This window comes from Argopecten irradians, chromosome 12 (assembly GCF_041381155.1).
Source record: "Argopecten irradians isolate NY chromosome 12, Ai_NY, whole genome shotgun sequence".
Classification (NCBI taxonomy): Eukaryota; Metazoa; Mollusca; class Bivalvia; order Pectinida; family Pectinidae; genus Argopecten; species Argopecten irradians.
Window position 1 is genome coordinate 14,726,813 of NC_091145.1, and position 13,885 is coordinate 14,740,697.

The 13,885-nt window shown below is 34.8% G+C and overlaps 1 protein-coding gene across 2 annotated transcripts; it reads right to left on the reverse strand.

Moving 5' to 3' along the window:
* Nucleotides 1–810: 810 nt before the first annotated feature.
* Nucleotides 811–13,842, reverse strand: LOC138304711 (uncharacterized). 2 transcript variants are annotated; one of them, XM_069244946.1, is made up of 14 exons: nucleotides 13,636–13,842; nucleotides 12,498–12,758; nucleotides 12,116–12,216; nucleotides 11,852–11,948; nucleotides 11,259–11,366; nucleotides 10,835–10,954; nucleotides 9,204–10,199; nucleotides 8,332–8,398; nucleotides 7,732–7,790; nucleotides 5,454–5,545; nucleotides 3,060–3,148; nucleotides 2,768–2,828; nucleotides 2,283–2,367; nucleotides 811–1,528 (listed from the first exon to the last, which is right to left on the reverse strand). In XM_069244946.1, the coding sequence occupies exons 1-14, from the start codon at nucleotides 13,729–13,731 to the stop codon at nucleotides 1,427–1,429; spliced, it is 2,334 nt and encodes a 777-aa protein (XP_069101047.1). In that variant the 5' UTR covers nucleotides 13,732–13,842; the 3' UTR covers nucleotides 811–1,426. The 2 variants fall into 2 exon arrangements, with proteins under 2 accessions (XP_069101047.1, XP_069101046.1); XM_069244945.1 differs by having other exon boundaries at nucleotides 5,454–5,593.
* Between the last annotated feature and the right edge of the window lie 43 nt (nucleotides 13,843–13,885).

A 13,885-nucleotide genomic window follows, 5' to 3' on the forward strand; every position in this document is an offset into this window, starting at 1 on the left:
TAGAGATTAATCTGGGCACCTTTTGTTTGTAGAATATGTTAACAACCAACCTGAATCCTATTTCACATACTGTAATATTGTCAATGCTACAAAGCAAATAATGAGAATATGACAAAAATATACATTTCAGGAATGTCATGACATCTATTAAGAAGCACCCAAGTGTAAAAATGTAGTAAAAATAGAAGTTGCATTAGTAAGGTGGGTATTGAGGTTGGGGTCGAGGCAGGGGGAGAGGGGTTGGGGTTGGAGCAGGGGGGAGAGGAGTTGGGGTTGGGGCAGGGGGAGGGTTGGGGTTGGGGCAAGGGGAGAGGAGTTGGGGTTGGGGCAGGGGGAGAGGGGTTGGGGTTGGGGCAGGGGGGAGGGTTGGGGTTGGAGCAAGGGGGAGAGGAGTTGCGGTTGGGGCAGGGGGAGAGGGGTTGAGGTTGGGGCAGGGGGGTTGGGTTGGGGGGGTTGGGCAAGGGAGAGGAGTTGGGGTTGGGGAGGGGGCAAGAGGGGTTGAGGGTTGGGGCAGGGGGGAGGGTTGGGGTTGGAGCAAGGGGAGAGGAGTTGGGGTTGGGGCAGGGGGAGAGGGGTTGGGGTTGGGGTTTAGGCAGGGGGAGAGGGATTGGGGTTGGGGCAAGGGGAGAGGGGTTGGGGTTGGGTTGGGGGGGTGGGTTGAGGCAGGGGGAGGGGTTGGGGTTGGGGCAAGGGGATAGGGGTTGGGGTTTAGGCAGGGGGAGAGGGGTTGGGGTTGGGCAGGGGAGAGGGGTTGGGGCAAGGGGGGGAGGGGTTGGGGGCAGGGGGAGAGGGGTTGGGGCAGGGGGAAAGGGGTTGGGGTTGGGGCATGGGGAGAGGGGTTGGGTTGGGCAGGGGGAGAGGGGTTGGGGTTGGACATCCACTAATCAACTTATACACTACAATGACTGGCATCAGCAATTTTGGCACTGATAAGTAAATTAGCTATAGAAACATAATTTGGACATCTGAGAACATCATAGGCGTACATTCACAACCTATAATTTACAAAGGGTTAAGAAATTAATCCTAGTATTAAGCTGTAGCGACTTGAGCTCAGCATTGATCAAAGCTTATAAATTAAGTTTTAATGAGCTGCCAACAGTTTCTATAATATTCTTCTGGGAACCTGTCAAACCACAGAGTTTGATATTGTCAGTTGTTTGATAATGAGGCTGTTTCATGGTCCAATGACATAGAAGTGCAATAATCTTGGACCATGATATCATCAGATACAATGATATAATATTCCCTCAATGCCAGATTCTAAACTTAAATATATGTTAAAAATAAAATCTAGTTAAACTTCAATTGAAAGCTCAACTTTTGATGGTAAGCAAGATACTGTATCTAAGCCCAGGTTATTTTAAATGGCAAGATTATTTGTTTTTAAAGGATATGGGGGACGGTTAAAATCACTTGCAGAGAATTAATATGAAGCAATAGAATTCAATTCAAACATCCTCAGCAGAAACAGGTGCATTCTGTATTCTTCATATTTCCTGGGTCCAATTAAATCTTGTAGCACCACCTGAAACAATTAAATTAGTTAATAATTGAGGAAAAAACCATTGAAATAATTCAGTCTTGAATGAACCAATTTTATCTAAAGCGCCATCTGGGCTAATTGTTTGTTAAAAATCAGGCACATGCTTATAACTGGTGATAAGCAGGAACAGACACACTGCAATACATACATTGTACTTTTAAAAAAATTGTCAACAGTTTTAGTTTTACAAAAATTATTTTTTACTGGTATCAATACTTATTTCTATAACTAAAGTGGAACCTGGTTATATTGAAGTCTTTGGGGACAGGATGTCTCTTCAAATTATCTAGATTTCAATATTAGCAAGGAGAAAGACTAACGATGTGTGTGAGCAGGGATTAGAATTCGTTTGAAATTATTAAGCAGTATTTCAATAGAACTTATTTTAAATTAAGTGGCTCTCACTGTACCATTAAAGGCTTAATCATTTGTGGAACAAAATCTAGATCTTCAGCAATTAAATATGTATCAGGAGTGGAGAAATGTTGCAATCAGACTTGGGCTCAAACTCGTGACCCCCAAGCACTAGCTCAATGCTCTATCGGTTGAGCTAACTGGTCTTCCATGATCGGCCCAGTTCAGTCCTACTACACTTCTCCCTTCTTTCCCAAAGTTTTTGTCCTCAAAGACACACAAGACACTTAAAACACCACTGTGATTATTCACAGCTATAATGAAGACAAACTCTTTTTATTACCATACATGAGCTAATGACAGACAAACACTAATTCCATACCTGTAGAATATTGTCATCTTGTATACTTGACATTAGATCAAAGCATTTATCCAGCATATCCTTCCCAAGGTCATTGATAATTTCCCTGGAAAAAAAAAAGACATCATTTGAAATGATTACCCAATTGATACACACAGACATGTACTACATTAATGCAATAAAAATTTCAAGAATTTAAAGAAACTTTCACATATACTATATATATATCACCCATGATTTTAGCATTGTGATACCTACGCATAGGTTAGAGGAGTATTTATTATGTAAGCAGTTTAAGTTTTGTTGACAATCCTTGTAATTGTAGAAGACCAGGGAAAATATACAAGTAAACAAACCGGTGTGAAAAATCACAGCTCTACGACTGAGCCAAAGAAGCATGCTCCGTCAGCTGAGTGACAGAGACCGTATTTAACACTATGTACAAACCACACCAGCCCGCTCCTTTTACATAAGTAAATGTATTGTTACTTCATATATATACCTACCCTCTGAGAAAGGCAGCTTGGTCGTCACAGATTTCCTTATTTTCTGGTACGCTCATAATGGCTGTAAGACAAAATATCACACTTTCAATTAAATCAACATTTATGAAAATCATTCAGACAATTTTTTAAGAAGCTCTTTGTTTTGAAAGTTTGCAGGGCTTAGTTCAAAGGTAACAAGAGGTTTGCTATCATGACCTCAGGTTTTCTAATTTTCAAATTCACACCATTAGTTATAAATTAATAACTTTAAACTCAACACTTTCGTTTTAGTAACATATGGTGTTGTATTTACCTAAAATTCCTCTGATGGAATCTGTTGTCTTTCTTCTATCAAACGGAACATATCCTGTACGACGTGAGCGTACACGGGCACGTTTTGATCTACAAACAAAAAGCATACCTACATCAGCACAATGAATTCCTGAATTTTTAAAAGTAGAAAATTAACATTCAGTTGATATATCTTTAAAAGTGGTTGATTTAAATAATCATTAACATAAAACATAAATTGATACACTGTATCTGGGGGAAGTATTTATTCCTTTCCATATCTTCCTGTTACATGCAAGTCTGTCAAAGGTTATAAACCTGTACATACTGGTGGTACACTTTATTGCACAAGTGCCTGGGTAGGTCAGCTTTTTTTTGATGTCACAATAGTTATACTTTAAATGACGTTTGTATATTATGACGTTATTAAAACAACTCAATGGCAGGGCATAAGAGCAGAAAAAGTTACATTTTAAGCAACTAAATTGTGTCATATGAGAGAGAAATATATTTTCATAAACTGGGTATGAAAGATATGAGAGATGCCACTGAATTCGATTAAATCAGAGGCTCTTCCAAGTGACCTCCAAGTGGCTTCGAAGGTAGAATATCCCTATCCTTATAATAAAAGGACATATAATACAAAAATATGAAATACAATACATGTGCTAGGAAAACACTAACCTGGTTCTCAATATATTGGTTGGTTAATGGCCGCTCAGTGTTAAAAGAAACCTTATATTAAAGTTATAATTTGTTTACTTTCTCTTCCATGAGAATGACAACTATTATCCAATTATCAATAACATAATCTTCTAAAAAACGTTTCTATGTGAACTAAAACATGCTTATTCCTGCTGACAATTCCAAACACTATTGAACTTTAACCTTTGAGTAGGCCAGACCAAAATGACCTAATTACAATGTCATACACTTATTAAGACTTAATGAGTACATGACTGTTTACTTCAGATTTATCCTAATTATTATTTTAACAAGAGGCCCATGGGCCTTAACGGTCATTTGACTATTACTACAATACAACATAGTCGTTAAAAGATTTTAGCCTATTTGACCTCTTTGATCTTGATTGAAGATCAAGGTTATTCATTTGAACAAGGTAGCCCTTCATCCAAGCATGTCAAGGGCCCAATATCAGGTCTCTCTAGGCCTCTTCGTTATTCACAAGAAATTGTTTAAAGGATTTTAGCCTATTTGACCTGTGACCTTGAATGAAGGTCAAGGTTATTCATTTGAACAAACTTGGTAGCCGTTCATCCAAGCATGCAGCAGGCCAAATATGAATATCCTGGGCTTTATGGTTCTTGAGAAGAATTTGTTTAAAGATTTTAGCGTATTTAACCCCTGTGACCTTGAATGATGGTCAAGGTCATTCATTTGAACAAACTTGAAAGCCCTTCATCCAAGCATGTCATAGGCCCAATATCAGGTCTCTAGGCCTCTTAGGTATTGACAAGAAGTTGTTTTAGGGATTTTAGCCTATTTGACCCCTGTGACCTTGAATGAAGGTCAAGGTCATTCGTTTGAACAAACTTGGTAGCCCTTCATCGCAGCATGCTACAGGCCCAATATCAGTACCCTAGGCCTTCTGGTTCTTGAGAAGAAGTTGTTTAAAAATTTTTAGCTTTTTTGACCCCTGTGAGCTTGAATGAAGGTCAAGATCATTCATTTGAACAACCTTGGTAGCCCTTCATCCCAGCATGCTACAGGCCAAATATCAGTACCCTGGGCCTTTCATTTATTGAGATGTAGTCGTTTGAATGAAAAGTTTATGCATGGCAAACGGAGCACACGGCGCACGACAACGAACGGTGCATGATGAAAGTACACTTATCACCAAGAAAATTTGCAGGAAATACAAAAATTTGTTTAACCTTTCACCTTGAGGTAAATGTCTCAGTGACCTTTACATTGCACTGTATATTTCTTTTGCTTTTATTCAATTATTCAAGGTATATTCTGGTTTTAGGCCCAAATAATTCACTGAAATAACCAGATGAACTACATTGTAGCCTTAATATGTTTCCTTCTTTGGTTGTTTGTTTAACAGCCAGGGTCATTTAAGGAATTGTGTGCCAGGTTCATAGGTGGAAGAAAGCCAGGGTACCCAGAGAAAAACCATTGACCAGCGGTCAGTACCAAGCAATTGCTCCATATGGGATTTGGACTCATGACCTAAAGGTGGAGAGCTTGTGGTAATATGTCTGGGCCTCTTAACATTTGTCATTTGAAATAGAATTGGAATATGAGTTGAAAAAAAAGAACTTTATCCAGAAATGTGTTTTGTAGAAATGGAATTTCTTTTATCAAATTTAATGGTAGTATGTAACAATTTAATGGGATGAAAAAGTATTTAATAGTTTGTGAAGTAAATGTTGTATTTAACATCCCTTACCTCATCACTACTGGTTCTTCCTCTTCCGTTCCATCCTTCTGGACTGTACCAGGGACAGGGATGTCACGGCCGTCCTTCTTGTATGTGGCTTTCTGAGCATGTGTGTACAAGGTCACAAGTTCAACAGGTGCTGTATATTTCTATCCAAGGTCAAATTAAATATACAAAATTCCAAGTTCAAGGTCACAGGATCAACAGCCACCAATTTTCGCTATTTTCATGCAAATTTCACAAACAACACAGAGTGGAATTTCATGCAGGTTTTGATTTTTTTTGACAATAAAAACGACACATAGGTGTCTACAGAGAAAACAAATTAACAATATTGAAATTGTCAATGAATGTGGTTCAAATCTTTTTTTTTTAATGCTTTCCAGTTGTACAGTTATAGTCTGGGATTTAAAATTTCCCCTTCTACCTGATATCCTGTGAAGATGAATAACAATCAAACCTGGTTATCTCAAAGTCGTGGCTAACACTACAGGTTAATAGGAATTTGGTACGACTACATGTTAATAGGAATTTCTTAACACTTAAGATAATAGATTAATTGAGTTAAGAGCATTTGAAATGTTAGAGTGATGTTTGGATATGACCAAAAGAAAATTTTGAATGAATAGAATTTCTAGGGTATATTACCACTATATAAGAATTTGAGATAATGAGATTCAACTGTATATGGAAATGTATATAGGAAGGAGAATATAGAAATGAGTAGTACAGTAAATCATGGTTAAAAAAAATCATGGTTAAAACAAATCATGGTTAAAACAACCTTTGGGGACCAACAAAATTACTTTTCTATAAACATGATTTCTCATATAAATATTACAAACAACTTTTGACTGGGAATGAAAAATATGCATAATTTGTCATATAAATATTACAAACAACTTTTGACAGGGAATGAAAAATATGCATAATTTGTCATATAAATATTACAAACAACTTTTGACAGGGAATGAAAAATATGCATAATTTCTCATACAAATATTACAAACAACTTTTGACAGGGAATGAAAAATATGCATAATTTGTCATACAAATATTACAAACAACTTTTTGACAGGGAATGAAAAATATGCATAATTTCTCATACAAATATTACAAACAACTTTTGACAGGGAATGAAAAATATGCATAATTTGTCATACAAATATTACAAACAACTTTTGACAGGGAATGAAAAATATGCATAATTTGTCATACAAATATTACAAACAACTTTTGACAAGGAATGCAAAATATACATAATTTCTCATACAAATATTACAAACAACTTTTGACAAGGAATGCAAAAGATTAAGTTCTAACAATGTTTTACTGTACATATTTCAGCTATAATGGATTAGTATAACAATTGGATAAGATGTGAACATACAACACAGCATGAAATGTTTGTGGAATATATGTACTTTCTTTAGTTGCTTGGTGCTTTCAAATTATTTCAGAAATATTTGTAGTTTAATAACCAAGAAATAATCATCATAATATGTAACAGTAATTTTGATGTTTTTAACATTCCTGATTCTGTAGCAACCAAAAGAGATCATATCAGTTAAATCTATATATAGACCTGTCGTGACAGTATTCTGTAACGATTATTTGATATTGGCTGAGATCAGCAATGTGTGCTATCTTCATTTTATTTTTTGCATCAAATTATTAGCATAGTTGCTTATTTAACGACTGTTAATCGATCGTCGAATATAGCAAAAGTTAATCCCTCATGAATGAAAGCAACTATACAGTATACAGAGGCAAATAGACAAACAGTCTTGGGTTGGATACCGCGCCGTTAAGACTGAAACAGTACAATACCATTCCAGTATCAATGAAACACTAACGCTATTTTAACAATACCGATACTGATATTTTTGAAGAAATACACTGGTTATCCAACATACTAAATGTAGATTTCATTGACTTGAACATTGATATTATGCACAAGTTGTTGTGCAAAAAATGGATTTTTATTATAAACCAAAACTGCAAGACTTTTAATTTGAAGACCATGTTCTTACATACACCACCTGTCTCCTTCATTTAATCACTATTTACATGTGGATTTCCTTAGAAAATCATGTGTGTTTATTTTTTGAAATACCTGATATGAGTATCGGTACTTTTTTTAAAACGGGTATGTACCGGTATTTGTTAAAACGGGTAACAATATACTATATCAGTATCGAATACCGGTATCCAACCCTAAGAAAGCTAAGACATACTACTGTAAACACATCTGAACTTCTAATGATCAGGATATAAAATAACTTACCTCCGAGTCTGAAAATGTCAAACTACCAACTGGAGAAGTTGTCTCACTTTTCTTCCTCTCTGACAGAAACATGAAAGAAATCATAATTACATTATAGACAATTTAATCACTTAAAAAATACACTTTCTCACTACCACTAACAAATTAAAAAGTGGAGAACCTTTTTAATGACGACTGAGTCAAGGTTAAAATAACATTTTATATATGATCTATAATAATAACAATATTCAATTACCAAACAATATAGTCGACAAAGATGTATGGGATATACTAGAGTTAAGTAAATACTCTATAACATGTGTAAATGAAGCAACACAATGTAAACTTTGTGGTGAAATTAGCAGCTATATTATGATGCATTTTATATTAGAATCTCCAAATTTATATCCTAGCTTATGTAAACACAAAATGTGCACGACTATGGCTATATAACTGTTTTTAAGAAATTTTTATTTTTTGTTTTGGAAAGGTAGTGAGCCTTTAACATAAAATAATATACATATACTAGTATTAGAAAACAAAAAGAACCAGAACTCTCATTATTCTTAAAATACAATATTTTTCCTTTCAGAAAATGGTTAGACATGATAATGGACTTACCTGCTTGCTTGGCTAGAAAAGTTGTTTTTTTCTTTTTCTTTTTCCCATCAGGACTCGTAGAGAGCATCTATACAAACAATTTAACAGTGATACAAAAAAATGAAAGGGCTGAATTTATAATATCCTCGATTTAAAAATAAAAATATATTTAGACATTTAGAAAAAAAAATATTCCAAGTCTGTACGTATCTCAATTCATTCATTTCTTCCTATTGAAAATGAGCTGATTTTTTTCATATTTAAGTAAATTTATCTCCTTCAAAATTGTCAAATAAACACATTCATTATGAAAATTTCTAGAAAGAAAATCAACTTGTTATCAGCATATCAAATGTCAAGTGTTCACTTGTCGGGTGTTGGGATATAAAAAACATGTAATTTTTTTACAAAACATATATTGTCTAAACCATGGCCAAATGTGACCTGGACCGGCATATTTGACTACATGTTTATATAGACAGGTTCTGTAGGTTATACATATATGATAAAGAAGGAAGGAAAATACTGTAGAATTATATACAGGTATGCAGGAATAGACAGGGATTCTAATGAAAGAAGGGTCGGATTGACAGTTACTTGGATTCCGATTAGACAAGAGCCGTTTTTGACCGGCTGCTGGGATTCTGATTAAACAAGGGCCGGTTTTGACAGGTTACAGGGATTCTGATTAAACAAGGGCCGGTTTTGACAGGTTACAGGGATTCTGATAAGACAAGGGCTGGTTTTGACAGGTTACAGGGATTCTGATTAGACAAGGGTTGGTTTTGACAGGTTACAGGGATTCTGATAAGACAAGGGCTGGTTTTGACAGGTTACGGGGATTCTGATTAAACAAGGATCGGTTTTGACAGTTTATACTGTACTAACTATACCTGATCATGAACTGGTTCCACATTCTCATCACAACCATCAAAAGGAGTAAGATTTTTCTTCAACCCTTCAACAATAGTTCTGGCAGCTGCTATGGGATTTTTAGAGAAGTCAACTGTAGCCTCTAGGTTAGCTAACACTCTATCTTCCACACTTTCTGATGTACTGCCACTAGTTCCCTGAGCATCAAGCGAATCCTTGGATACCATACTGATTCTCAGTGAGGATAATGATTGAGGACTTGTACTCAGAAGAGTTTCTAGTTCTGTCGCTACAGTTGACGATAAACTTTGTGAAGCATCATAGTATTCCTCGGTATCATCACTTAGATAAGTTCTCATTGTGTCATTCCCCGAACGAGCAGTAACAAATGTATCACCATAATCATTACTTTCGTTTTCTCCCAGACTTTCATCGTATTCACTCGTACCTGTATTTTTTACTCTCAATGAATCATTGTTGTCACTTTTATACGTCCGATTAACTCTCATTGTACCATTGTAATCACTTGTACCTGTATAATTAACTTTCATTGTAGCGTCATAATCACTAGAATATGTATCATTGACTCTCATGGTATTGTCATAACCATCGGTATACGTCTGATTGACTCTCATGGTATCATTGTAATCCATAGTATCTTTGATCCTCATCGAGTCGTAGTCACCTGTACCAGTATACGTCCGTTTCACTCTCATAGTTCCATCATCCTCTTCAGTTTCGTTCACTCTCATAGTATCATCACAGCTTTCATTGGCCCTGTTTCGTAGCGTAACCTCAGCTAATTTATCTATAACGTTACTCAACATCTCATGCTCGTGTTTATCTATTTCCATTTTGATATCTCTCCAGGACATCGACATTCTAATCTCAGGCTTGGCATATTTTCCCTGAGCAACGCCTTTCCTCCGTCGCAACCTTGCTGATTTGTTTGGCTTTCCTTTTGTCTCCATTTCTGACAATACCACAACATCTTGTATTTTCCAACTTGGAGCATCCTTAAATTTGACAAAAAATCTGTTTAGAAATTCCTGTTCTTATTCAAATGATTTTAAAATTAATGTATGTAAATACAGGATCTCTCTAATTAGACTTAAAATTTCTTGACAAGATTTGCAATTTTCAACTACCTTTCTAGAATTGCACGATTACTGTTTTAAAAATCTTGATATTGCAGGGATTCTGATAACATATATCTCATGATCACATTATGGTTTTATTTTACTTTTACTTTTTGATTTAGGAGATTTGAAAGATGTTTTCTTGATTATCATGTTCAAACAGGCGTGAGAAGGTGCAATTTTTTACAGATTTTACACAAGTTTATAAACCTATTGACAAGTGGGTTGTCTTCATTCAATTCACTGTTTCATAGAAAAATTTTGTAGTAAAAGAGAAGGCTGTTTCTCACGGGTAAAAATATGTACCATTCATGGGAATCAACCCAACACGATGCAGATATTATGTGTAATAAATAAAATTTATGAAATGGCTTTATTGAATGAGAAAACATAAAAGTCATATGATAAAATCAATTAATCAATTTAGTCTTGTACATTGGTTAATACTTTTGATGGACTGATGGAGAGAAAAAATGTTTAATTTTCTAACTAATTTGCAAATCACAACTTACTTGTAGTAGACTGTCCTTTAATAACTTGGTCGCACCGGGTCGATGTTTTGGATCTGTCCTCAACATAGAAAACACCAACTCTTTCAATGATTCTGTATACCCTTGGGGAAACTCTGGCAGCTGTTCATAGAATACATTGTATACAGCTTAACAACAGATTGCAATTACATTGTATACAGCTTTAAAAGCACATTTCAATTACAAGCTATTTATTGATATTCATTCTGTCAGAAATTTAAGCAAAATATATTTAAAATATTCAATTCACCATCACAGTTTTCCACAGATTAAATACAAAGTATTGTATAATCCTGTTTTTACTCATAATTTTTTTAATAACATCCAAATGGCTTTGAATTTTTTTTTTTAATATTTCAGTTTTATAAACATCTAACATTAAAATATGGACTATTTCTGAACTCACCTTTCCGTTCTGAATATCCTGTACATTGTGAAACAAGGACTTTTTATTGAAGGCTCGGCGCAGAGCAACCATCTCGTAGGTACAGCATCCGAAACTCCATATGTCAGCCTGATACAGAAATTAATTCAATATAATTGGTTTGGTTCATGATATTAACGTCATCTCAACAGCCAGAGTCATTTTAGGATGGCCTCCCATGTATGTGGTGTCTTGTGTGTGTGAAGTGAGAAGTGTGTGTTGTGTGAGACTGCGGTATTTTCGTGAATGTAACAGTATAAAAGCATTAAAAAATACCTGTTTGTAGGGACTATAGTTATATTGTTTTAAGTAAACCAGTTTGTATGTTTCAAATTGAACTTATTCTATGTTTTTACGGTTGTCTGCAGGTTAAAGTTTCCACATGACTTATGGTTTTGTAGTGGTTTTGTAGTTGATTTGTGTGTCCTGTAAAAGGTTTATAAATATTGGATGAATATGTTTGACTTTTCCGTTATACATGTCAGTTACTTGATGAGATGTTAGATGAATATGTTTGACTTTTCCATTATACATGTCAGTTACTTGATGAGAGGTTAACAATATTTTTTACCTACCTTATGGTTGTAAGGTTGATGCTGAAACTGTTCTGGGCTCATGTAAGTCAGAGTTCCCACAAATGTCATAGCCTTCGCTGCATCACCTTCCAAAACTCTGAAATTATATGAAAAGTTGAGTAATAATTTATAACTATCTAAAATGTCTATCTTAATTCATAGATTAATACACATTATTTTCAGTATTGTAGAATAGCAAAAAATAAAATATGTGTTCATATCTTAAACAACTTTCAAATTAAAAGATTTGATTTTCACACTCACTTGGCGATTCCTAAATCCCCAACTTTGATGTTCAGACATTCTGTCAAAAACAGATTCTTGGTCTTTAAGTCTCTATGCAGAATGTTTTTCTCATGGATGTACTGTAACAGTAAAATTTTAAGTGGGATATTTTATACATACATGTACAATGGCACCATATATAACCAAAACAAATATATTATTCATTTGATAACAACAGTTCTATGATTTCAAATAGAGTTTCATTTTGATCATAAAGATTTAGATCTTAATATCATGTACAGTAAAACCTGTTTACAAAGACCATTTCTTTTTCCTTTTGTTAATTTTTTTTTTATATTGAGAAAAAGAAAAAGAAATCTTTAAAATCAAGTGAACTCAACATAAATATGTCAAAACAGACCTCTAGCCCTGATAAAACCTGGTGAATCCACAAAATAATATGTTGCTCGGCTAATTGCCTCCCCTTCCTCTCCCGTAAATAGTCTTCCAAGTCGCCACCCTCACAGAATTCTGTAACAATGTTGAGTGTGTCCTCATCTTCAAAGGACTCTATGTACTTGAGTACATTGATATGGTTTAGTTTTGATAGAATCTCCGCCTCTTTCCTAGCTTGTATACACTCATCTTCATTACCTTTGAAGTCAATTCGTTTCAGTGCATACTGCAAAGCAAAAATATTTATATTAATGTTTAGTGATTCAGATATTAATATGAAATGATAATAGCTATGTTTGTAACTTATATATAATTTGACCAAATAAGCGCCCAAAGGGTTTTAAAAAATTTTAAAAAGAAGGAAAAGGTGCTTAATAAGATGTACAAAATGATTGCAAACCTATGCAGTTTTGTGTAGTTTTGTTTTTTACTTTATCTTATGTCCATGCATTTGAAATTGATGTTTTAAAAAGGAGGAGGGGCGCTTTATTTATAGGGACATTGGCGCTTATTGGGTCGAATATGGTAGTATTATTTATTTTCTTGTTTAATAGTAACTACACGTAGCAAAATTCCACACCAAATATATGTTTATCACTGACCAAGGCTCCTTAAACAAAATCAAAATTCAATAAGGATCCCCCGGCCCCCCAGCCATGGAGGAGGGGAGGGAGGACTCTTTTAATCTCGGGATGATGATATTGAAGATTAAAAAAAAACATGTATTTTACCTGAAATATAATCATTAATGTATATAATTACCTTATTATCTAGCTGACATCACCTAGCTATTTTTCAAAACAAATTCATAAAACATCTCTTTTAAAAAAAAAATAAAAATTAAAAAAAAAAACTTTACTGTATACATAATGCATTCAAGACTCATACTAAACTGCTAAAGTCATGTATTGATATTGAAATCACATTTCATCATGTGGGTTTTTTTTATAGTTAAGGAAGTAGTTGAAGTCAAAGTTCAGAAATATATCAGAAATATATTCTATAAGAGAGCTATAAAAAGTATGAAATCAATTTTGAACAAAACGAAAGTTGGAAAATGTTCAAATAACAGGTGGTGTTAGGTCATGTTTATTCAAGTTTACCCTTTCGTCGTTTAGTTCGTTCCTGATGAGAAATACGGTTCCATATGCTCCTTTCCCTAGTGATCTTTCGTACTGTATTACATTTTCGTCACCCATTTTCCTCCATATTAACCCGGAAGGTTTTGTTTAGGATAACCCGCCTTTGGCCCTTTTGTTTTTTGTCAAAAATGACACCTCACAATCAATAAACATCCGGTCTACAAACGACATCGCGCACCTGTTTGAATCACGTACAGCGCGACATTTCATA

Coding starts and splice junctions, on each gene's coding strand:
- LOC138304711 (XM_069244945.1), bottom strand. CDS start 13,731: ATGGGTGACGAAAATGTAATACAGTACGAAAGATCACTAGGGAAAGGA. Junction 8,399..9,203: donor TGGAACCAGTTCATGATCAG/GTATAGTTAGTA, acceptor TTGTTTGTATAG/ATGCTCTCTACGAGTCCTGA. Junction 5,594..7,731: donor TGACATTTTCAGACTCGGAG/GTAAGTTATTTT, acceptor GACCTTGGATAG/AAATATACAGCACCTGTTGA.